The sequence below is a fragment of the Cyprinodon tularosa genome, unplaced genomic scaffold, assembly GCF_016077235.1.
Source record: "Cyprinodon tularosa strain WSP-4 unplaced genomic scaffold, ASM1607723v1 ctg1031, whole genome shotgun sequence".
Taxonomy (NCBI): domain Eukaryota; kingdom Metazoa; phylum Chordata; class Actinopteri; order Cyprinodontiformes; family Cyprinodontidae; genus Cyprinodon; species Cyprinodon tularosa.
In genome coordinates this window covers 141885-165461 of record NW_024037818.1, presented here as the reverse complement: position 1 = coordinate 165461, position 23577 = coordinate 141885, and the positions used below count along the sequence as shown (strand labels likewise).

General features: G+C 37.3%; 1 protein-coding gene across 1 annotated transcript in view; it reads left to right on the top strand.

The window, feature by feature from the left end:
• The first annotated feature begins 807 nt into the window (after window positions 1-807).
• Window positions 808-23577, top strand: part of ddb1 (damage-specific DNA binding protein 1) — a 71394-nt gene continuing 48624 nt past the window's right edge. Inside the window, exons 1-9 of the mRNA XM_038281278.1 lie at window positions 808-1006; window positions 4800-4948; window positions 5362-5478; window positions 5637-5858; window positions 6815-6929; window positions 7625-7722; window positions 14382-14540; window positions 17542-17625; window positions 18743-18859. Coding sequence (XP_038137206.1) covers window positions 946-1006; window positions 4800-4948; window positions 5362-5478; window positions 5637-5858; window positions 6815-6929; window positions 7625-7722; window positions 14382-14540; window positions 17542-17625; window positions 18743-18859 — 1122 coding nt within the window. The 5' untranslated portion in view covers window positions 808-945. The remainder of the gene's footprint in view (window positions 1007-4799; window positions 4949-5361; window positions 5479-5636; window positions 5859-6814; window positions 6930-7624; window positions 7723-14381; window positions 14541-17541; window positions 17626-18742; window positions 18860-23577) is intronic.

Genomic DNA, 23577 nt, shown 5'->3' with positions numbered 1-23577 from the left:
AGATGCAGCCCATATACACAATATGTTTTCATTATTTTATAAAAAGAAGATAAAAATATGATCAAAAAATCTAAATAATGTCATTAAAAAATATGATTTTATTTGTTTTACAGGGTGGAGCAAGTAAACAGCAAAGATATTTAGATATTTGCGTTCCGCTTAAGGTGAAGACGCAAAATAAATAAGGTATGGCAGAAGAGATGGAATTTAGAAGAAAAAGGAAGACATTTATATAAAATACATAAAGATATTAGCATAAGATATAACAGTATAATGAGTAGAAGAGAGGAAATATGGATAAACAGGTTAAGGATTGGGCATACCAGTTTAAATGAAGGTCTAAAAATAATAGGGAAACATCCAACGGGTAATTGTTGTTATTGTGGAGAAATCGAAGGAGTAGAACATGTGTTGATCTATTGTAGCAAATATATAAAAGAGAGGAAAGAACAGGAAAGGGTAATGGGGAGTTCAGTAAAGATGGTTGATTTATTACGGAAGCATCAATCAGATAAGATAATTAAAGCACTTGTTAAATATTTAAAAGATACAGAATTAGCTGGGAGAATTTAGTGTGTGTATGTGCGTGTGTGTAAGTATAGATAGAATTTAGTTTCATGAAGATATAAAGATATATAGGCATTATATTTCTGAATTACATCTCCGTCCAGTTGATGGCGGTAATGCACACAGGATGTAAACTGCCAGAAAACTCAATAGAAAAAGAAGAAGAAGAAGGCGAAGACGCACTGCATGACGCACTGCCCCACTAACTTGTAGAACGCTCTCCGGCCGCCATGGGGCGCCCCAGGTCAGAATCCAAGCACGTCGTTAACCTAAACGACTTCCCCAACTGCTTCCGGAATTGTAATTATTATCAATGATATAATCGTTTGTGTGAGATATAAACACTCATTTAGTGTTTTGTCGTGCATTGCTGTGAAGATGTCCTATAACTACGTGGTAACAGCACAGAAGCCTACGGCAGTGAACGCCTGCATCACTGGTAAATATGGCGGATCCGTGCAGGACTGGAACATTTGCTAACTGCGTTGCTAACTAAGCTCCCGCGCTGCACACAGGCCCGTGTTAGCATCTAGCTTTAGCTCAGATGTTTACTTCTTATATTGGTCGTAGTGCGGTATGTGATGTGAATGAGATAGATCTTTGTAATTATTCTTGCAACGCCAAAACGATTAAAACAAATTAAATCCTGGTTTTTTGTTGTTTTTTGGCGAGTATTGTTTGAGTAATGGCAGACTAAAAAACAACTGAAAAGTAGATGGCATATAACACCAATTCCCTTTATTAGAACCAGATATAATCACATAACACTTAGTAAAGTCGTCCGGTAAAAACGGGGAGAGAAACAGCCCTGCCGCAGGTGCAATTAGAAATACATGGGTAATATAGTCTCTGCCTGCTAACATAGCAGTCACACTGCAGCATACATCGGAATTATATTGTGCAGCAAACTCATGAAGTATCTGCGTATGAGCAAGTTTTTAAGAAATCCCTAAATTTCTGAGAAAAATGGAAAAAATTAAATCAAATCATTTTATTTCTATAGCACCAATTCACAGCACATGTCATCTCAAGGCACTTTCCAGTTCACCAGATCATACAGTCAGATTGATTCAAAGTTTTCTATCTAAGGAAAACCAATTGATTGCATCAACTCATTGAATAGAATGCAATCCCTCACACTAAGCGTGCTTGTAGCAACAGTGGAGAGGAAAAACTCCCTTTTAACAGGAAGAAACCTCCAGCAGAACCAGGCTCAGTGTGAGCAGCCATCTGCCGAGGCCGACTGGGGTTTAAGGAGACAGAAGCAGAGATACAAAAAGCAACTGTAAAAGGCGTCCCCGTCCAGGAAACACACAGCCAGGCAGACGAGCTCCGAGCCAGCTCCCATGTCAGAGGATGAAGAGAGCACATCCAGCCAGTCACAGTCAGAGAAACAGGGACTACACTGGAAAAACAGGCCAATCTCAAACATCTATAAACAAGGGTGTTGATGGCTGTAGCACAGCTGATATTTCTCTCCAGGATGGTGTCACAGCCGAACTAGAACAGAAGAGGTGATGCTACTATGAGAAAAAGCAGAGAGAGAATAATGTTATAGATTGAACTAACAGATTTTGCAGATTGGGAGAATAGAGATAGAATGCTGCAAAATGATGAAATGGGGGTCCCTATGTCCTCCTGCAATCTAAGCCTATAGCAGCATAACTAGAGATAGTTCAGGATAACCTGAGCCACTCTTAACTATAAGTTTAATCAAAAAGGAAAGTTTTAAGCCTAGCCTTAAAAGTAGACAGGGTGTCTGCCTCACGGACGAAAACTAGTTGTTGGTTCCACAGGAGAGGAGCCTGATAACTAAAAGATCTGCCTCCCATTCTACTTTTAGAAATTCTAGGAACCACTAGTAAACCTGCAGTTTGAGAGCAAAGTGCTCTGTTAGGAACATAAGGAACAACCAGGTCTCTGATCTCAGATGGAGCTTGGCCATTTAAGGCTTTATATGTGAGAATGAGGATTTTAAATTCTATTCTGGATTTAACAGGAAGCCAATGAAGAGAAGCCAGGATAGGAGAGATATGATCTCTCTTTTACATTTTCATCAGAACTCTGGCTGCAGCATTTTGGATCAGCTGAAGGCTTTTAACTACAGTTTGTGGACTTCCTGACAGTAAAGAATTACAATAGTCCAGCCTTGAAGTAACAAATGCATGGACTAGTTTCTCAGCATCATCCCTGGACAGGATATTTCTCATTTTTGCAATATTCCGCAGATGAAAGAAGGACATTTTATAAACCTCTTTAAAATGGGATTTAAATAACAGGCCCTGATCAAAAATAACACCAAGATTTTTTGATTTATTATCTGAAATCAGTTTAATCCCATCCAAATGAAGTGACTGACTAATCCAGTTCTTTTTCAGTTGTTTCCTGACTGTCCAGCCTAAAAGCATACATTCTGGCTTCAGATTAGATATGTTGAATTATCTGTATTTTAAGATTATATGCCTTAATGTAACACTGTTATATCTTATCAAATTTTAAAAAACATAGCATAGTATTATTATTATTCAAAATGGCATTTTTAATTTTGATCAATTAACATTTTCCTCATGAGGCTTTTCATTCGTTACAGATTTAGGTTCTTAATCTTGGTGTAGATACAACGTGATGGGCATTTATGACTCAGATTCTATCTATTTGGCAAAAACTAATTTAGTTGTAGACAATATTGCAGCAACAAGGTTCTGGAATGGATTCCTGGCCCGTGGTCTTTCTGCATGGAGTTTGCATGTTCTCCCTGTACATGTGTGGATTTTCTCCTGGTAGTCCGGCTTCTTCCCATAGTCTAAAATCATGAGTATTAGGTTCATTGGCTTCTCTAGATTGTCATTAGGTGTGAGTGTGTGGTTGCGTTCGTGCGTGAATGGTTGTTTTTCTCTGTGTTGCCCTGTGACAGACTGGCGACCTGTCCAGGGTGTACCCCGCCTCTCGCTCATAGACTGCCGGAGATAGGCACTGGCCTCACCGCCACCCTGACAGGACTAAGCTGGAGAAGATGGATGGGTGGATGCTGAACTTGAAATGAAACAGTTGATCATTCTTTTGGTGTTGTGAAACTCCAATGATGACATAGAGTTATACATTTTTTTTAAATTCCAAAACAAAATCAACATTAATTCCTTTATAACAGTTGTACTTTGTACATTGGTACATTGCAAAAACTTTTTTTTTTAGTATCTATACTTGACTTTACAGTTGTTATAGTGCCATTTAAAAAAAAAAAAAAAAATCAATTTATATCTGTTACTGTTTTTGCAACTATTCATACTGGTTTATGTTTTGTGTTTTTGCCCCCTGACCAGTGTCTGCTGGGTGACTGCTGTGCTAGACTTATTGGGCACTGTAATAAATCAAGACTTATGGTTACAGTTTTATTTCCTGTTTTCCTTAAATATTTATTTCCAAATAGACATTTTTTTTAATAGTATTAACTTGAAATTCTATGTGGTTTGAGCTCCTTATTAAATTAATATATAGTATAGATTTTAGGGCTGAAACAATCACGAGAAATCGATTATTTATATAATCGTCAGCTAATTTTGTTTAGTCATTAACTGGGGTATAGAGACTCTAAAACATGCTTTTAGCTGACAGAGCGGTAATTATGCCTAGATTGTAAAAAAATATATAAACATTTTGCATTAAAGATTTAAAAAAAAATGTCTGTTAATATGCGCTATCCATAACTCCACAAGGGGTAAAGTTTTAGTCTCACCTGGTTTAACTTTGTAAAAAGTCTTTAAAGAGTCGTTGGCTATTTTATTAGTAATTGAAAAGATAAATCGATTAGCAAAATAATTTATAGTTGCATTCCTAATAGATTTTAAAACAATTTGAAGGGAGTAATTGTTAAAGTGTTTTCCTTTAAATTCAAAGTGCCAGGATCATATCTGTCCTTTTAACGCTTGAGGGGTTAAGCATTTAATTTTCTCGATGCTGGCACTGGATGTATTTTTGTAGTACTTGTGATAAAGGGAAAAATTGAAAAATAAAATTGAGGATAAAGTGCATCACTATTCAACAAATATGTAGCAATGACATGTTTTCTGGAAATAAAGCCATAGTTCTGGATGTTTTGAAATTAAAATAAATGCAGTGTTTTAAAGTGAAAATGCTTGGAGTTAAAGTTCTCTATAGCTCACCTCTATTTAGATGCACCAATGCTTCCTAAACAAAATGTACCATCATTTCAAATGTTGCACTCTTTCTTTCAGGCCACTTCACCTCTGCTGAGGACCTTAATCTGCTCATAGCTAAAAACACACGTTTGGAGATCTATGTGGTCACAGCTGAGGGACTTAGACCTGTCAAGGAAGTGGGCATGTATGGCAAAATTGCCGTCATGGAGCTTTTCCGTCCAAAGGTAGGAATTACACAAAAGAGTCTTTTAAAGGTTGTTGGTAAATCTTTTTTATTTTTATTTTTTTGTGTTTCATTTAGTCTGCTGGAATAAAAAATTATCAAAGATCGATTACTATCTTTTCTCTTGTGTCAAAACTATATCTTTGAATTTGAGATATTTTAATACATGTCCTTTTTTGTGATTAGAAAGACACACATGGAAAAAAAATATTTTTAAGTTAAGACTCAGGTTATATTTTCAGTCATTTGTTTTAGCTAAAAGCAAGATTAGAGGCTCTTAAATATTGACTCCTTATTAGCTTTTGTCGGCGGACTACCGGGGTTTTTGGAACGACTCATGTTCACCTATTTTCTCCTATTACATTTTAGCAAACCATATTCACTAAAAACGTCTTTTTTTCGCCTTTTTTCCAGGGTGAAAGCAAGGACCTGCTGTTCATTCTCACAACCAAGTACAACGCATGTATCTTGGAATACAAACAGAATGGGGAGAGCATTGATATCATCACCCGAGCCCATGGAAATGTCCAGGTGTGGCCTCTATGCAGCTGGGATGGTTTTCATTTTATTTTAAACTTTAAAAATTACACTTCTTTCAATTGATTTAACCTGAGGAAGTTTACAAGCTGCGTTGCTCCTTGCCATAATTTCACCAATCTTTTATGTTTATTTTTTTTATTGTCTTCAAGGATCGCATTGGCCGTCCATCAGAAACTGGTATTATCGGAATTGTTGACCCAGAATGTCGCATGATTGGTCTGAGGCTGTATGATGGACTGTTCAAGGTGATCCCATTGGACCGGGACAACCGGGAGCTAAAGGCTTTCAACATCCGGCTGGAGGAGCTGCAGGTCATCGACGTTCACTTCCTGTATGGCTGCCAAGCTCCGACAGTGTGCTTCATCTACCAGGTACGGTCAGGTTATATTTGCATGTTTCTATCAAGTTAAGGAAGAATAAAATAACCTGATGTTACAGTAAAAGCGTGTGTAGATTTTTTAATCTACACACAATATTTTTAATTAGTTCTAATGTTCTATATTCACAGACAAAAGTCAAGAATTAGGTCAGTTTGTAGTTTGATCCAAATAGGTTAAATATATAAATAATTAGATGTGAAAAGAGCTGGCCCATTTTAAATGATTGCATCACAAATGGCTAAATAATTTGTCAGCACGGCAACCATAGCAGCACTGGACCAAATAAGTTTGGTGAGAATCACATTCAGGCTTTGCTGCATATGACAGGAGCATGTTTCCAAAGTTAGGGTGTTTTAACATGACATGTTTAGGGCTGCGACGATAGTTATTTTGCTAATTCGTTAATTTGTCTTTTTTTTACAATTATTTAATTAAGATTTCTACAGAGTTTAACCAGATGAAGCTAAAACTGCTCCAATAAAAGGGTTTCTGTTGGAGCATATATTTATAGATGCAAAGGTTTTTCATCTAAATAACTTTTACATACATACATACATGCATATATATATATATATATATATATATATATATATATATATATATAAAAAAAAAATTCTTCCAATTTTGTGTTAATAACAGCTCTAAGTGGGTTGATCTTTCAGTTAATGGCATGTGTAATAACCCTTTCGCATTGGCCGAAAAACCAATTTAGACCCGGGAACAGTTGGCTTTTAGTGGAAGTGGGAGCAGCTCACTGACGCTTGTCTAACCTGATTGGCAAGCAGCCCGCGTTAAAATCTCCTCGGCCACCCTTTATTCCCAATTTTTAACCAACTTGATTAATATTTAATTTGTTTCATCAAACTGTGCAATGTCGACCTTTTAGCTGCGAGCGCCATTGTTATCCTCCTTCCACCAAACCTGTCATTTATTATTTTGTGTCCTAGGACCCTCAAGGACGTCATGTAAAGACCTATGAAGTTTCTCTCAGGGAGAAGGAATTTAACAAAGGCCCCTGGAAGCAGGAGAATGTGGAGGCTGAGGCATCCATGGTTATTCCAGGTAAATCAATACTAACAGTGTCTCTTAGTTGTTTTTTCTGGTTTACATATCTTTGATGGGGGGGGAAGAGAACCTGGGAAAATGCATAATCCAAGCTGAAATCAGTAGAGTAATGTAGAGTAGATAAACATTGATCAGCAACCTGGACTCTTATGCAGCTTTTGAGCTCAGACAAAGCTTTATGCTCATATTTTTTTGTGGTGAACAATAATTCATTAGCATATTAATAACCTGATTCAATAACCGTAATATGGTATGTGCTATATTTCAATATACATTACAGTCTATGATTACAGCATTTGTTGCTGACTGAAATTCAGCGTTTGATATAGTTTTATCCGTTTTTTGTTTTTTTTCTAAATTAAAGTAAAATAGAGGATTTTTATAAACCGGAAAATAATTCCCATATGTTTCTGTAGGCATCTCTTGTGTGCATTCTTGGCCATCTTTCTGAGGCTTTTATTTTAATTTAAACCAATATATAAAATAGAGATTATCGAATGAAATTTATAAACTTATGATCGTAAAATGTCTCATTTCCTGCTCCACTTCATTTTGTGTTATTTTTTCATGAATTTTGTGGCTCACACCTTTAAAGTGTGGGCTGTATCCTTAAACTTTGGACAAGTTAAAAAGTTGTGTGCAAATTCTGGGAATTAACAATGAATTCTTTTCCCTTTCTGCTTGTATTTTAGTTCCAGAGCCATTTGGTGGCGCTATAATCATAGGACAAGAGTCAATTACCTACCACAATGGAGACAAGTACCTGGCCATTGCACCACCAACAATCAAGGTAAACAAAAAAAATCCAATAGATTTAAAATATTCAGTTTTTTTTTGCTAGTGTTAAATATTAACCCCTTGAACCCTACGGACCCACCGGCGGGTCCAGCTGCTACATGACCTTGTAGTTTTACCAAACCCCCAGTTTTGATGTAAAAAAACATATTTGGCACAGTTTGGTGACATTTATGGATAAATGTGCCAAAATGGCCTTTCCGCCTAAGAAATTTCTCACTAATACCATTCTAAAATAAATATGATTCATCTGATTGAGTCCACATTTTGTATATTTTTACACAACATTTAGATTTGAAAGTCTGTACTACTTTTTTGTGCCATAAATAATATTTTGGTAGTGTTTTGCAATGTTTATTTCAAAGAAAATTTTGGCGAGGTTCAAAAATTGCAAAATATTTTGTATTTTGTCCCTAATATTTCAGGCAGGGTCAAAGCTACAATGGTGCTGACACCAGAAAACCATTCTATGACATCTTACTTTTACAGACGTACCAAAAGTTTCTTCTTAAATCTAATAGCTTTGAGGCTATAAGTTATTTACTTTTGTGTGTTTTTGTCAGGCAGAAATTTATTTATATCCCCTTAGGGTGTAAGAGGTTAAGAGAATTCCTTAACTTTCTTGTTTCATGTTAAATATCTGTTCCTGCTCCCCTTTAATCGAGATGAATTGGTCCAGATGGCAGCTGATGATATGATGCAAATTAAAGATTGATAACAGCACAGGGAGCAGTGGACACTTTTGTTTTCCTCCTGTAGACTGAAGGAAAGGCTAATTGAGGTCAATTAAACCCAGTTGCACTGGAAGCAGTTCAGTTACAGCTGTTATCTCCTGAACATCTTTAATGTGTGTGAAAGGTGGGAGTCCTGTCAAAGATGCATACAAGCTCTGCACAAAAACCCGTTTTAATTGTATTTTTTAATTAGGAATATCTTTGTGCAACTGTAAAAACAACATTGCAGCTTTGACCACTGTTTGATAATGATAATGATTTTGACCCGATAACATATAAGTGTGAATCATAAATACCTTTATTGCATTTCTTCTAGTGTGGAAAGTTAGCAAAGTTTTGATCAAGTGAAATTACCTAAATAGAACAATAGTCATAACAATAGGTGTGAGAACAACTAACTATTATAAACCTTTTTGAAACATTAGACGGAAGCATTGTGTTTTATCAGCACGCCAAATAATAAAAATGCATTTTGATATCCATGTTAAGGGTTTGAGTCGGTCCACTTCTTCTACTGTGATTAACTAGATATGGCACTGCACCGCACAGCAAACGGAATCCACAGCTCTATCTGAAAATTTCCCTCATTGCTTTAGGTAAAATGTGTAGCTTTTAAAAAAAAATCGATATCAGTAACTAATAGATCAATATTAGTACCCAATACAGTTCCGATGCTTGTGTTGTATCAGCTGATACAGAGTACCGATATTGGTTTGTTACATAAATATATATAATCATACTACGCCTGAATGTCTGTGATCAGATTATCATTGTGGTGAGGCCTTGCTGAGGTTAAACCCTTGAATGGGAACATGAATGAATACAGCAAATGTAAGCTATATGATCAGCTCTTCACCTGTCTAAGGCAGCAGGTAAAAGCGCAGCGCAACTCTTTTAGGAGCGGCAAAGACGAACTGTGTCAGAACTAATGGAATGAACCTGTGAATTTAATTTCTAATTTAAAATGACATGCTATCGGATCGGTGCCTGGACCCCAATACTCACCGATACCAATGCCAACATTCTCTGCAGTGTCTGAGATATTTCAGATACTGGAATCGGAACAACTCTGTTTAACATGTGAGTGAAGGCTTTAGCCTTGTAGTAAACATTGTTAAACAAAAGTAATTAAATAAAACGGATATGAATGTAATATGTTAACAAGAGCAACAAAGCCAAAGAAGTAATACTGAAGTGCACTGGATGGGATCTGCGATAACTAGAATTAGTCACAATAATCTGATCCACCTCATTAGTCAATATTGGATCCAATATCCGATCCAAGTATCGGATCAGTGCATCTCTGGTAATTATGGAGATTTTGGGTGCAGGCTGATTTAATCTAATATTAGTTTTTAAGCCTGGTATCAGATCGGGACATCCTGATGAATAACAAGAGAATTAGTAGAAGGCAGAAAAAAAGTCTTCTAAAAGAATAAGGCAAATTTTTTATTTTATTTTTATTATTTGGTCAAACTTGTTGTGATTTTGCCTGTAGCAAATGTTATGACTCGTTAAGAATCTGTTAATTGGTGTCAAATTGCATCCAGAGGCAGCTTCTTAAACATAACTTCCACTTCCTTAGTGTTCTTAAGCTGAACTAGCAGTGTGTAGCAGTCGTAACACATCCTCAATGCCCAGAGGAGCTCTTCAGCTGCCTCTTGCTTCTATAATTAGCGGCTGATCTCTTTGCGTGCTGCAGAACCAAGGTTTCATACATTTTGGGGGGAACATTTATATTCTGCTGATGTAGAAGTCTCTAATTTGGAGTTACGCAGCTGTTATCCTCCTGTGTCTTTGTTATGGAGCCTTTGGCTTTGCTGCTTAGTAACTTATCAGTCTGACTGGGGGCTCTCAATGGTTCATTCATGCAGCAGCAGCCTCTTTGTGATTTCACACATTTGACTGAGGGAAAAGGTGTCTGTTGGGATCTAGCTGTTGTTGTTTAGGATTAAGGAATGAGATTCTTTATTGATCCATTTTTATAAAATCCTGTAGATGTTTTAATATGTTTAACCTATTAGGCAGATGCATGTTTTTTTTTTTTTTTACATTTGTTTTGTTGCTTTTACATAATCTTCAGTCTTTTATTTAGGAAGATCTTAACAGAATAAACCATTTGATCCATCTGTTGTTTCATGAACTTAAATAGGCATCCTGCTGGTCTGCTCCATCTTTAAAAGCTTCCAGCAGCCTCTGGGATTATGCAGCTGTTCCAGCTCCACACCAGCTTCATTTATAGATGTGTTGCAGGAGGTTTAGAGATAGATTTGAAAAGTGAGATCTGATATAGATCAGAAATGTGTGAATGTTACTCATCAGTGTTGAGTTAAACTAGACTTTTGATTGGCTAATTTAGTTGAAAAATACTTGGAGCAGGAAAAAAAAAACAGGATAGAGAAGCCAGTAGGAATATTTGGAAAATTAGCGTTCACCTGTAGTCACTTCTTTAAAAAACTGGTTAATTTGATTCAGTTTATAGGAATATTAGTTTTAAACAGCCACTGCAATAAAAGTACCGTAGATGCAAAGTTTGACATTGTAAGATGGCTATTCTTTGTGAAGGTAAAAGTAAAATAGAAAATTGTCTCATCTTGTGCCAAGGAGAATGACAACATCGGAGGCGGCTCTGATTACCATCAGTAGAAGCCAGCCTCAAAAAATATTGTTTAATTGAGTTATATTTGTCTCTAAATCCCTGCAGGAACACATCAGAAGCATTATTTTTTTTTTTCGTTCAGCATTCAAAGCTGTTTTCTAAATTTTACGCGTATATTTTTTCAGCAAACAGTATTTGAGTTGCATATAGTAATTCTTAAATATTTTAATAGGATCAAAAAGTTTGTTTGGAAAAACTGAAAATAAAACATTTTATATAAAAATAGGTTAAATGTAATTTTTTCACAAGTAGTGACTGCAGCTGGGGTTATCAGGACACATCCTCTGCCTTTTCTTTCCATGTCTTGAGCTTTATCTGAACCACAGAATGTCTCAGAAGATGCCTACATGGGTTAAGAAGAAAAAAGAATATGTCTGTCCTTTTTTACAGTCAAAGCCAGTGAAGCCTCTGGGAAGATTTTAGAGCTCTTAATTCTTTGCTCTGCTAACAAACACTGAGGACCTGGCACCTTCCTGAACAAAAAATAATGCCAATACTTGCTTTAATGACCTTTGCAAACCAATCACTGCTTCATTGGCCAACTAAGTTTCCTAACACCTCAGCAGTGTTGCAGACTTGTCGCCTGTTTCTCCCCCCTATTGAGGCAGTAATTCATGCACAAGGTGCATAGACCAATTATTACATAAAATAAACAATGCATGAAGATAATTTAAAAAAAATCTTGTTTTATGAGCCTTTAAAAATATTCTGACAAAATGTTGAGTTTTATAAGAATGTAATAGAATAGAAATGACTTTATTTGTTCAACATTGGGGAAATGTTGTGTGATAGTGGCAAGAGTAGGTAGATCCACACAAACACAAGACTATAAAGAACAGCTTTAGCTATGATCCTAAAATAGATCACCTTTGTTTTATGTGACTTTAAAAAAATTGGACTTAGCCAGTGTTTAGCACTGCTGTTATTGCGTAGCTTGGCCTCCAGGGGGCACTAAAGGTACTCGGGGATCTTTAAGATGTTCTGCATTGAACAAACTCAATATTGTTGGTTTAAATTTGTATTTCAGCTGCTGTGTCCATCTGAATCATGTTGCCTCCAGAAATAACAACAAAAAGTTGTTGCTACCTTAGAAAGGGGTTCAGCACTGAATCAAATATAGCGTTTTAGATTTTAGGTTCTTAATAAAGTGGTGAATGATCAGATTACTAGGATAGTTCTAGGAGAGAGTATTTTTTGTATAAAAAATATTTATGTCCTTTGCAGTATTTAAATAAATACTCTGTCCTGTTCCTTAATTTTTATTTACAGCTGCTTTGTTTTCCTCCAAATTAAATTGAGGACTATTTGAAATCTGCTCCAGTTTGTGTTGCAGAGAAGAGGTAAATTAGAAAGTGATTCAATGTTTTCCAAAGGGAATTTAGTTCATGCAAAAGAAGTATTACTACAAAGGAAACTCTTCCATCAGAAAATAAAGTGTTGTTACATTAAAGCACAATGTGCAGGAATGACCTCATGTAGTTATTCTTGTTCTAGCAGAACTAAGGAAGAGTAAAATGCATCTAAAGTGCTGTATGAAAGGCTGGTAGAGACGCATCAGACTCCTGAGTGTCTGTGTGCGGTTATGTCCCTCTGAAACACAGGATAAAGCTCTCCCGGTGTTTTGTCCCCGTCAGCTTCAACACCACTTTCACACATTCCCAAAGCTCGTCAAGGGTAGGAACTACTTGAAATTCTCCCTACGTGCTCTCCGTTTTCTCTGAGGCTGCTCACATGCATAGAATTGATATCTAAAGAGGCAACCACACAAAAAAAAACCCTCATAGTGATAAAGAAAAGCATCACTTATGTAGCTTAAAACATGCCATCTACCTGATCTGTTTCAAACCTATTTTGACCACAGAGGAGAGGAAAAAAAGTTTTTGCACAATCTACAGACTGGTCAGGTTGGGAGACTTGTTTGACCTTTCTCATTAGCATAGAAACAGGGAATATATTTTCTTTTATGGTGCCTGTTAAATTTATATGGTGTTCTAGTTTTATTTCACACACAAAACAAATGTAAATCATTAGTCCTGCACAGTTGAACTAGAGCATAGGGTCTTTGATGAGTGTTGGAGCCCTCATGCGTAATATCCATATTCCAGGTAGAGTTTCTTTGAACCAAGGTGTGGACTGCTATGTTGAAATTGCATTCCATTAGGAGTATTCACACTGCAGTCTGTCGACCACAGTGAGAGGTTAAATCATTTTGCTTTGGAAGAAAAATTTTCTTTTGCCAACTAATGTGACCTGCAGCCCCGACACTCAAGATAGTACAATTAAGTTTGTCCAAGACAAGATTTAAAGCTTTTTTCGCCCTTGAAAAGCTAGATTATTAACAAAAAGCAGATTAATCGGTCTGGCTGTTAACTCCCTGCCCGACCTATCTGGCCAAATCACAGCATAACCAAGATTTTGTTGTTACCTTTTATCCAAACGGCCTTTTGTTCCTATTAAGTCACAGATTGACTGGACATTTTGGTTTATTTTTTTTGTCAAAGAAAAACACAACAAAAAACTGTTGGAAGTCCTCAGTTGGGCTGCAGCTAATGATTATTTTGCTTATTGATTAATCTGTTGATTATTTTTCCTCGATCAATCGATTAAAAAAAATCAGATGGCAAAAGGTTTCTTAAAAAATATTTTTTTTAGAGGATTGAAACCAGATGAAACTAAAACTGCTCCGCTTGAGGAATTGTGGGTAGAGCATTTCGATGGACAAAAAGGTTTTATATCCTAAATGCAAAAATGTTTTCTTTTTCTTTTTTCAAATTTGGTTAATTACCGTTGAATGGGTTCCTCTATCAGCTAAAAGCATGTCTTTGTACTACAGTTACATCAATCGATTACTAAATTAGTTGACTATTATTTCAATAATCCTGTTTAATCCAATTAATGGTTTCAGCCCTAGTCCACAGACCGCTGTGATGTCATCTTTATACCCAAAGCAAGAAATTCATTGATTAATCATTAGAAGTCTCTATATGTTTTGATAATTTGGATTATTTTGAAAGGATTTCTGGTGGGAATAGTAATTGTTGTAAATTTAGTAACGGTATTCTTCCTCCAGATTTTTTCTTGTTGTTGCTGCCCGGTTTATAAACATACTCTGAAGAACTGAATGTTTTTATGATGACATTCTATATTTCTTTACGGCGGTTCTTGTTTTATGAATACAGATATCATTTCTGAGGCTTAAAGACTTTTATGTTATACTTTTTGGATTAATTTTTCTATTCATTCATTCTGTCTTTCTTGCAGCAAAGCACCATTGTCTGCCATAACCGGGTGGACCCCAACGGTTCACGCTACTTGCTAGGAGACATGGAGGGCCGCCTGTTTATGCTGCTCCTGGAGAAAGAGGAGCTAATTGACGGCACGGTGGCTCTCAAAGACCTGCATGTGGAGCTGCTCGGAGAGGTGCTCATTCATCTTTTTCCCCCTGCCTCCTTATCTCGGCCTGTCTTCACTCTGTTTATTCACCTGACTGTCCTCTGGCATTTCTCCCATTTGCTTCTTGCTCCCTGTTTCGATCATCCATTATCTTGCTTGTTGATTTTCCATTTCTTCCTTTTATTTCAACTACCTCTGTTCCCTCTTTTTGTTACGATTGACTCTTTAATGGTTTATGGCTCTTCGAGCAGCTAATGGGTCTGCCGCATTCCTATAGAAAAGAGGAGAAAAACGATTTAAGCTCCTGTTGCCAAAATGTCACTTATCTCCTAAATGGGGATTTAGACAAAGGCTCTTCCAGTAGTATTGTGCTCGAGGCTGAATGTCATCTTTAAAACATGCATCCTTTAGTTTGTAGTATCAGTAATGTGAGTTTAGAGGTGGAACCCTTATTCATTTATTTATTTTTTTGTTCTGAGTAATGCAAAAGCTGCAAGCTTGAGCTTCATGCAATCAAGCAGACTGGGTGTTGAGCAAGAGATGGATTGCTTTTCAAAAAATCTCTAACTGTACGCTAGATTGTGCAGACAGCTTGTTGACTGCAATGTCAAACAGCAAAGTCTGCAGTAATTTTGCATCAATAACTTAATGCATTTTTTATTTTAAAGGAATAGTACACCCAAAACATGATTAGCCTTCATTTTCTACTCACCCCCATGCTGAACAAAACTCTGGAGTACTTTTTTGATATCTCAAATGCATCTGGAGATCTGGGAGGCTTCTTGCTGTCTGCTGACATTCAAATAATGGAGGTCTATGGTGACCGAGACAGAAAGGTCCATAAAAGTCCACAAAAAACGTGTCAATATTCCTCCATACTGCTCGTCCAATGTATTCCAAGTGTCCTGAGTGGGTAGCATCCAGAATTTACTCGAAACGAAGTCATTTAGAATGTTTTTAGAGCATAAACAGTAGTGTATAGGATTTCCTAAAAGCGCGTTCACAAGTCTACGGAAACCGCGGCAGACCAAACCAGATGAAAGTGCGCATTCAGCGTCTGCTCTGCCGATAATGCAAGCGTAGAAGAAGAAATGTGCTGTTTACCTGTGCAAAGAAAGAAACAACGAAAGAAAAATGTCTGAGGACTTCAGTGTTGAGGAAGAGCATGAGTTCTTTGCCGAGCTGAATGCGCACTTTCATCTGGTTTGGTCTGCCGCGGTTTCCGTAGACTCGTGAATGCGCTTTTAGGAAATCCTATACACTACTGTTTATGCTCTAAAAACATTCTAAATGACTTCGTTTCGAGTAAATTCTGGATGCTACCCACTCAGGACACTTGGAATACATTGGACGAGCAGTATGGAGGAATATTGACACGTTTTTTGTGGACTTTTATGGACCTTTCTGCCTCGGGCGCTGGGCACCTCCATTATTTGAATGTCAGCAGACAGCAAGAAGCCTCCCAGATCTCCAGATGCATTTGAGATATCAAAAAAGTACTCCAGAGTGTTGTTCAGCATGAGGGTGAGTAGAAAATGAAGGCTAATCATGTTTTGGGTTTACTATTCCTTTAAGTAAATGATCTTGTAAAACCAAACCATGTTTGCCAAAACAGTTCTGTCTGTTTTTATGATGCCAGAAAGTAGAAATCTTTGTTTTACTTCTTAATTGTCTTCTTAATTCTACATTTAGCAGAGAGTTCTACAGCACTTGGATTCAAACTGTGATTACCTTGAATAATTTTGAATTTAGTTTAACTGAAGTTAATTTTTTGATTAATTAAAGCTACATTTTATGCTGAACATTATATCATAACTCAGCTCTTTTGCATGTAAAACTTTAGTAACTAAAGTTAAATAAAGAGGCAGATGATGCCGGGGTAGGTACCAGATCTGCTCGGGTCCTGCGCATGACAGTGACGTTATGCTACATGATTGGCTGAACATTGCCACATGATGTAAAACATTGTGGTTGCCCAGACAACGATAATAATTCCACGCAGGGTCAGTGTGCCAAGTCGAAAGCGTCTGTAGTGTTAGCATGTCTAATGACTGATGAAGTTTTATCTGATTGATAACAAAACTGAAAAAAAATCTGTTTATGGTGAAGAAAGTTACTGTTAGACCATGATATAAAGGGGGAGAGCTGGATAGCGCTGTGGCTAGCTGTGCTCAGTAGCTAACAGGTTAGCCTATTTTAGCTAAGTCAGTTAAGCTGGCATATTAAGCTACACTGCTTTTGAATTTGTGTTAACAGAAACCATTCGTTTTCTACAAGTAGAATAGCTGTTTTATTTGTCTAAAATCTCTATGAAAGTCATTTTTTAAGATGTCCCGTTTATCCCGCACTGCCCTCAGATCTTTATGAAAAGGAAAAATAAAATATGCTGATACTTTTTGTCACCTTGTTAAATGGCAGAGCTTAGTTTTAGAACCCAGTACTTTCCTTCAAGACTGACAATGATTGTTTTCTACTTTCGGCTACTTTAGATCGCCAGTGAAATGTAAAATAACAGCAAATATAGGTACTCCAAACGAGATTTGATCAATAACCCTTTAAAGCGCGATCCAAGAATAAAACAAAACAGAAAATTACTTTTTTTTGGTTTGAAGTCCTTATTTGGCCTTTTAACAAAATATGTAAAAAGAAAGAACAGAAATACATTTTTAATATTAATAATTTATTACTATGCGATAAGTCAAGATTATCTTTTGTGTAGTCTTCTGCCGTCTGTTATCAGGTTTATCTTATTGTGTACAATAGGATTTTGAGCAAAGTTTTTACCATTAAATTATGCAAAAGGTGTCCGACGCAAAACATTTCAGAAACCGTGTGTATCAAATATGATACATTTGGCATTACAGGGTTAAGAAACGAGTGAAATAAAGTTTGTCTGAGTGGAGTTACCATATGTTGATGTCATAGGAAGGGGCAGGGCACCGAGCAGATCTGACCACCTTAGCAGATCTGGTACCTACAACGGTTTGATCTAACAGAAATGTACATGTTTGTCTCTTTACTCTGGCAGACCTCTATAGCAGAGTGTTTGACCTACCTGGACAATGGTGTGGTGTTTGTCGGCTCCAGACTGGGAGACTCCCAGCTTGTGAAGGTAAGCAGCAAGATTTATTGAAGGATAGTAATGCCTGTATTGCAACAAACCTGGCAGAAATCAGAGTCTTTTTCTTAATAGCTAAATTCTGCATGTATTGCATGTCACAGAGGTGTGGAAAGATGCAAAAAAAAAGGTTTAACATAGCCTCTGGATATAAAGATACACTTTCACCTTGAAAGAAATGACTGAAATGAACCCAAATCATTTGTCTGGTCTTTGAAAACTTGGAAGACGGGGGAACTTGAATCTGAACTTAAAGCTGAAGTCTGTAAGTTTTTAAAAATCACTTTTTTGTCATATTGGCTAAAACTGTCCCTATGCCCAGACAGCAGTACATGTGATATGTAACCTGTGAAAAAAACTGCTTCAATTGGTCCCGCCTACTGCCTGTATTTCAATCTGGAAAGAATAATTCGGGACGAGTCAAAACAACCAATCACAGCCAGAGGAGCGTCTGATGGAGTGTCAATCACAGCTCACACACGCTGAATCCCGCCCCCCCCCCCCCCTTCTGGTCACATGCGGTAGCCGCGCAGATGCTGTGAGAGGGGTGGAGCTTGGAGGTGGGGCATGAGTGAAGCAGAGAGGGTGGGGGAGTGACGTGAAACCTGTTTTTCTTCAAATTCTCAGTCGAAGTCTGCTCTCTTCTCAATGTTACAGACTGCAGCTTTAAATTAGTAGAACTCTGCTGACATAAATTCAGCACCGACACAAACACATTACCTTTTGTTTGTTTTTGTTGAAATTTAGGAAGTAAAAAAGAGACAAATGAAAAATAATTGCTCGGTTAATTATAATGATGTCAGCAGATATTTCTGATAAAGCGGCTCTGGAGGCAATGTAACTTTATTATTTTAATTCTGTTTATTTCTAATTTGTTTTTGTTTTTTGTTGTGTGACATGACAAGCAAAATTCCAATTTAAAAAAGTTTTTTCATTTTTTATTCTTGTAGTTTTCATACCTTATTATCTTAGCTGTGTATTTTATTTTGAGTCTGCATTATAAACTGATAAGCTCTTTCTAACCAAACACAAAGCGTAGTCGTTGTTGACACCTTTCCTCGCCTGTGATGACCTTTTATCCATTTGTAAAGAGAACTGTTTGTGATCGCAGCTCAACGTGGACAGCAACGAGCAGGGCTCCTATGTGACCGTCATGGAGACCTTCACCAATCTGGGGCCTATTGTGGACATGTGTGTGGTGGACCTGGAGAGGCAGGGTCAGGGCCAGGTACATTTCCAAATCTTCTCTTTTTTGTTTATTTTTATTTCCGTTCTTCTGTTTAACAAAGCATTAAAAGCTATGCTTCTGCTCATGTACGGTACTTTCCCTCTAAGGTCAAGACCCTGTTCCTCCGTGCTTCCCTTGTTTTCCTATTCCTCAGGATCTCATGTTGCCAGTGACTTTGGTGCATCATTATGCACAGAGTATTGTAATATCCAGACTGGGAGCTATTACTCCTTTGGAGTTCACATCTATGGTAAAATGTTATGCCGTTTGGTACACATAACTGAATGGCTTTTTATGTTCAATTGCAGAAGGCAGATTACTGCCTCTGTCATTCGTTGTGGTATTTTCAAAGAGCCTAATCTTTTTCATCTGTATGTTTTTTAAAAATCCTTATTTCTGTTGACCTTCAACAAATGTCACCCCATGTTTGTTATGAGAAAGGAAAACAATCCTGTAATAATTTTTAATGTCACATTTAAAACGCAGGTCTACTTTTTTTTTTTTACGTCTTTTTGTTGTGGTTTTATGAGATATGTAATCCAGTGTTTCCCATTAATGAAAGAGACATTGGGGGGACAGTGATTCGCCTACTTGTTATGAATGCTGGCGTACCATAAAGAATACATTATGAACAGTTTAGTTTGTTCCTTCAACTCGTTGCCCATATGAAGACGTTACTTGGATATAACCTAACGGAATATCTTCAGAACAGCCCAAAATGACACAAAACTAATATGGGTGAGTAGAACATGATGTAATATAAAATCAAGTCCTAATGTAAAAAAAAAAAAAAAAACACAGCGTTCCCCTTTAAGTGGGATACACCATGCTTCAAAATGTGCAAAACCCCTGAGGTTCAGAGACTCTCCCACCATAGTCTCCTAAAATCCTGTGGGAAACACTGTATCCATGCTTTAAATGCAAGCAAGGTGTGAGCTTTTGGTCTGACGTTATATCAGAGACCTTTACCTACCAAAATCGTTTTATTTTGTGTAGGGATGGGGATCGAAACCCGGTTCCATCAAGGACCCGGTTCCACTTTTTTCAAAACCTGAAAATCAATAACGTTTGGGCTTATCGATACCGCTATCGAGTCTGGTCGTTTTTTTTTTTTTCTCCCGGAGGTCCTGTAACATAATTGTGTGTGTCTCGAGTCGCGTCACAGCATTTAAATCGAATCAATCCGATCACTGCAGCATGTCCACCAATGTTTTGGAATGAAATTGTAAGCAAACAGATATTAAAAGTAAAACAAGTGAAGTCTGGCAGTTAACTTCGCTTGCGACTCGAGGATGGCTGAACGGACGAAAAGGTCTATAGTTTGGCTTCATTTTACCAAGCTCAAAGATAAAGAAGAAGCGAAATGCAACTTATGTTGCAAAATCATCTCTTTTAAAGGGGGGAACACAACCTCAATGGCCAAGCACATTAATATTGTGCATCAAATAAAGGCCAAATGCAGTACCTTCGACTGTCTCCGGGTTGAAAAGACTCCTCCTCCTCCTCCTCCTGCTGCTGCCGCACCATTGTCTACCCGTATTCATCATCCACTCAGAGTACCGCTGGTAAGCGCGCACACAGACTTTGAAGCTTGTCCGGTCAGTTAAAAATAGTAATTGTGAAATCCGTATTGTAATCGGCAGCATACAAGCTAGTTAGCTTGAAAAGTAAACAAAGTTTCAGACGTGCTGCGTGATGATGTGTTCAGATTGGCTCAGTAAAACGACAATTAGGTTATCATTATGCGTTCAAGTGCAACGTAAAGAAAAGGGAAATTGAGTTTTTGGCGAGAAACATGAGTAATAAAGTTGTATATTGCTCTAATTATTTTAGAATATATAATTAAACTACTGATGCCAACATTTATTAAAAATTACATTTAATTTAGAATATGATTATTTATTTGCTAAATATTTTCCTAATCACTAAAAACATGATGAAAAGTGACAGTAGACAATACATTAACCAATAATTGTGAAAATGTATATATATTTTTTTAAACCAAAAGAAGACCTTTCTTCAAAATATAGGACATTTCTTCAAATAATTTTTTTTCCCACTTCCTTTCTGTCTGTTAAAAACATATTGTCGCATCGTCTTTCCACCAAATAACAGAAAAGTATCGATAGTGGTATCGATAAAGACTCGGATCGATAAGGAGTATCGATAAAGGTATCGATATCAATAAATATTAACGATCCCCATCCCTAATTTTGTGTAGATTCAGTGAAAAGGCAGGAGAGGAATCAGTGGAAATGTAGATGCTGTGCAGAAGGTTCTGTTGGCAGGGTTTGACTCCAGGCTTCAGGCCACTGGATCTGCTTCCAAAGGCAGCAGTCTCTGGGCAGAGACGAGCACGCCATCAGCCACGTCCTCTTTCATCCGCACACACTGTCTGTCTCATCTCATTCTGCCGACTTTCAGAACTAAATCTAATCCCAGTTGTTTTAATTTGCCATTTGCTGCAAACCCACTGAGCATTTTGCCCTGTTAATTGATGCACATGCATTCCAAAACTGCTAATGTGGAGGGAGAAAAACGGACTCAAAGCACTGAGGCACAATTTACTGGACAAACCGCAGCTTGACCCTTTTTAAGATAAAAATGCATAGCAGCTCAACATGTTGCCGGAGATGAATATAATATGCACAGATGTGCAGCTTAACATCTCACTAAAGCTGAATTTAAAAAAAAAAAGGAAGATTATCAGAAACCTGGACATTTAATGCGAGCATTTTTGAGTCTTATTTGGGAGGGTTGCCAGGTCTATCAGGAGGAAACTGTAAGGCGGCAGGTGGTGCAGGATGAGATTATGGAAGCCTGGTATTAATCTTGTTAGTATAGCATGACTCGATGAATAAATAACATTGGGTGCTCTGCAGTCAGGCTGCACAGAAAGCAGATTTATTAACCTCTGTGGTGTCGGATCATAATGCCATCATCTTTCTTAATGACAGTCTCGGAAGCTTCGAGATGAACCGATCCAGCAGAGCTGCTGCTGAGGCCACTTTTACAATAACAACACCCTCCCTGCAACCTGTAGCTGAGTTTCATTTGTTTTACTTTATTTTGGAGGATGTCCAAAGTTCGGAAGTCATGTCAGTAATGCTGATTCTCCTCAAATGATTGATTTTATTCAGTAATTCAAATAGAAGTTATGCAGTATTTGTTTGGGCATCTGAGATTGATGCAGCGGAGGATTGTTTTTTTGTTTTGTTTGTTTTGTTACCCGGCGTCCACAGAGTCGATCTGTATAATACGGTTTAATATCAGCCATAATAGGGAGACGTTTGTCTCAGTGCATCTTTGAATAAACCCATTCAAATGTATTAAAAGTATCTTCTGTACTGTATCTGCTTCAGCTCTTGGTCGGAGTTCTTTTTGCATATTTCCCTTTAAGTGTGGCAGGGAGCCAGCCGGATGGTTGCTCTCCTGAGGTCTAATGGAAGCTCAGCTTGTTTTATTAGCAGCCTTCAGCTCATCTCTGTTGTTGGATCTGCTGTTTATCTTCCTTTTGATAACCCATTGATTCTCTGCAGGGTTTAGGTTTGGTGAGTTTGCCATCAAGCAGAGTGGTACCATGTTTATTAAAGCAGGCATTGATGATCTTTGAGGTGTGGGCAGATACCCAAATCCTGATGCATATCTTGGCGTTTTCAGCAGAGGGAAACACTTTGCTGTGAAACGTCCTCATTGAAGCCTGTGCCAACCCATGAGATCCTCGAACTGGACCTCAAACTTGTTGGATTCTGTATCACTCCACTCTGGCTCTTGGCTATGAGGTCTTGATGTTAAAGCTAAATATAAACTGAGGACTTTGGACCTCCGAGGAACGTCCACTCTGATGTTATCTCTGCTGCAGTCTTGGCTAAGCACAGGAATTCAACAGAAGAGAGATTCAAAGACTTGTGCAGCTTGTTCCCCTTGAGGCTGTAACACAGCCTTTGTGGCATAGAAATGATCAGTGTGCCATTTTGCAAAAAAAACAACTTTTATTTATTATAATTTATTTTAGTTTTTTCAATTGATTGAGATTTTATTAGGATTTACTCTGTTCTAACAAGAAAACTGTACGTATTTGGCTTAAAGTTTTCATTTTCTTCGTGGCCTTGAATGCTCTCGCCCTACACAGTTTTTATGTCTAACTGCCAAACAGAGTGAGAAAGTTGGTGTTAATTTTCAAATAATTTTCGAAGACCAAAACTTGAGAACTGTATGTTATTACTGTGTGATGATGGTGCAAATCTAATTAACTATACAGGTCTATTAATAAAGTTTTCCTTTGTTTTTTGCCTCATGGGAAAAATATGTTCTCAGAATTTTAGGATTTTCATCCATTTAAGCTACAAAATAACTGATCTGTTACTGATTTATACAGTTTCCCTTTTCAACTGAATGATTTTAAAGAAGCTTTTATTGGATTTTCTGGTTTAGTGAAACCTTTTTGCATGAATTGACGTGTTTAATTTTTTAAGCTGAACTTTTTCTGACCTGTTTAGATCTACTAAAACGGGAAGTAAGATGAGGACATGTTTCGCCTCGGTCGTCTTTTTGTCGTTAACTAAATGAAGGGTTGATTGCTGGTGATTCACCCCATTAGTTTGCTTTTTTTCTTTTGTCACCAAGCTTTTACATTTTAAAGTTAATGCCAAGTGATTCAATTCTCCAGTCTCCAATTTTACTATAAAAATGCTTGAAATGGATTTTATCAGAGTGTT